The 2464-nt window shown below is 33.4% G+C and overlaps 1 protein-coding gene across 1 annotated transcript; it reads left to right on the top strand.

Annotated features, from left to right (window-relative positions):
• Nucleotides 1-1283: 1283 nt before the first annotated feature.
• Nucleotides 1284-2237, top strand: LOC309401532 (olfactory receptor 10A3-like; the record flags this gene model as incomplete). Its single annotated transcript, XM_081970602.1, has 1 exon — nucleotides 1284-2237. The coding sequence occupies one exon, from the start codon at nucleotides 1284-1286 to the stop codon at nucleotides 2235-2237; it is 954 nt and encodes a 317-aa protein (XP_081826728.1).
• Between the last annotated feature and the right edge of the window lie 227 nt (nucleotides 2238-2464).

Raw genomic sequence — 2464 nt, forward strand, 5'->3', positions numbered from 1 at the left:
CATAAATCAAAGACTACTTGTACTTTATAGCAACCTGTAAATCATGTTCTTTTCACACTAAAGATAAGCAATATTTTTGCAGTTTTCCTTCTTTCTTTCTAGCAGAGAAGTGATATATGATAATACAATAATGTCACTGGAAATGGTAAAGCTGAAATCCCTGTCTTGATTATTTGTCTGAAAATTTTAGAAGGTTTCGTGTGTCACAGTGTAATCTGGGATTACACTCACTCCACAAGTTGTTCCTTGTACGTTCCCCTGTTAGGTGATTATATGAAGAAAGGGGGATAGGAAGAATACTGTAGATAGAAAGAAAACAAAATGTTCTGAGTAGCCTGAGGACACATGGAAAGTAAAAAGAACTGACAAATTTTTTTTTAATCATTGTAAGGTACGTTGGATGTTTAAGTAGTAGGCATCAGCAACAACAGCACCTCCTCCTCTTTCTTTCCAAAATATTAGGAGTTTATGAAAATGCTTATTCTTAAAACCATACCTGCAGTTCAATCCACAAATTAATATTTACATATTGGATTTCTTTGTCACCCATAATTGTTTTTGAAATTGATAATAATGTTGGAAAGAGTAAAGATAAATGAAAATAGCCAAGATGGATGTGGCAAACAGTCTTCCAATTTCTGTTTTATACATTCATACATACACATGCACATACATATACATATTTTACTGAAGAATAAATGCCATCTCTGTGATGCACTGAAAGTTGTGGTCAATCAAACTCATGAGACTTTTGAAATATTATGTTAACTTAATGAGCATAGGGAACAATACGGTGCAAAACAAAATATGAATATGCAATATTATTATCTTTATTTTGCAAGATTTGTCTAAATTCATCAATTCCCCCATGTGCACTGATAATATTACACTAATGCTATCTTTGGAAATATATCTATTGTTCATAAGGCTAAAGATTAATCTGGTAAGAAACAACTCTATGCATGGTGTGTGTGTGTGTGTGTGCATGTGTGTGTTAGAGACTTTGTGCAATTCAACTTCACTACTTGACTTTCTGATAAGTTAATATTTTGCAACTGAGAACACTGACATGATCAAACTTTTTACGAGAACATTTGGGACATGACAATAATTTAAGTATTTCATATGTTCTTCTGAAATATAGTTTTTCATAGTTCATTGCTAGTTAAACAATGTCATAATTGTTCAGTTTCTTAGCTATACTGATTTCCCTTCTTTGCCTTCAGTCCAAATTCTCTTGGTGAAACTGATGAAATGATTTGTTTTTTCTAGATGCAGCAAACATGACAAATGATACTACTATTTCTGAGTTTGTACTGCTTGGATTTGGAGAATTCTCAAAACCACAAGTGCTTCTCTTCTCACTCTTCTTAGTGATTTACATATTGTCTTTGGTTGGGAATTTCATCATTATCATTTTGGTTGTGATAAACCAACACTTCCACACTCCCATGTACATTTTTCTTGCAAATCTGGCTTTCATGGAAGCCTGCTGCAGCTCTGCTGTAATACCTAAAATGTTGTCAGTCCTATTAACAGGAGATAACCATATACTTTTTCAATCTTGTTTTATACAGTTTTATATATATGCCTGCCTAGAAGGTACTGAATGCTATCTTTTAGCAATGATGTCTTATGACAGATACCTAGCCATATGCAAGCCACTTCATTATGCTACACTCATGAGTTGGAAGCTGAGTTTCATCTTAGCAGCTGTGTCTTGGGCAGCTGGGTTGATGGTGAGCACAACCTTAACTTTGAATATATTATGGTTATCTTTTTGTGGTCCGAATAAGATAGATCATTATTTTTGTGATGCTATTTTTAACATAAGAGAGATCTCTTGCAGTGACACCTATCTTGTTGAACTATCTTCCTTTATTTTTACCTATGTATTTACCCTGCCCCCATTTATTCTCATCTTGGCCTCTTATGTTTCCATCATTGTTTCTATCCTGAGAATGTCGTCAGTTACTGGAAGACAAAAAGCTTTCTCCACTTGTTCTTCTCATCTCATAGTGGTTTGTTTATATTATGGAACAATGATGCTTGTCTATCTTCTCCCCAGAACCAAGAAATCAACACATGTAAAAAAATTCTTCTCTCTTTTCCACACAGCTTTGAGTCCAGTGATTAACCCACTCATATATAGTCTTAGAAACAAGGAAGTAAAGGATGCCTTGAGCAGTGGGTTCAAGAGATTTATATTATGTATCACACATCATAATGACAAGTAAGGTAATTGAAAATATACTTGTCCATTAGTGTTTACTCAAACAGGAAAAAAATATGTTTCTATATTTGTTTTAATGAATCTCTTTTTTTGCATGGGTTTTAGAGAAAAAATACAATATGGAAGATTATTCCATAAAGAAATATTGTTATTTGATACTTAAAGGCACATGCTAGATCTCTACAGAGCAATCTTTTTCCTTTTTGTAATCACAGTAGCCACATTGCTTCT

The sequence above is a fragment of the Natrix helvetica genome, assembly GCF_964273705.1.
Source record: "Natrix helvetica genome assembly, chromosome: Z".
In the NCBI taxonomy this organism is placed as follows: domain Eukaryota; kingdom Metazoa; phylum Chordata; class Lepidosauria; order Squamata; family Natricidae; genus Natrix; species Natrix helvetica.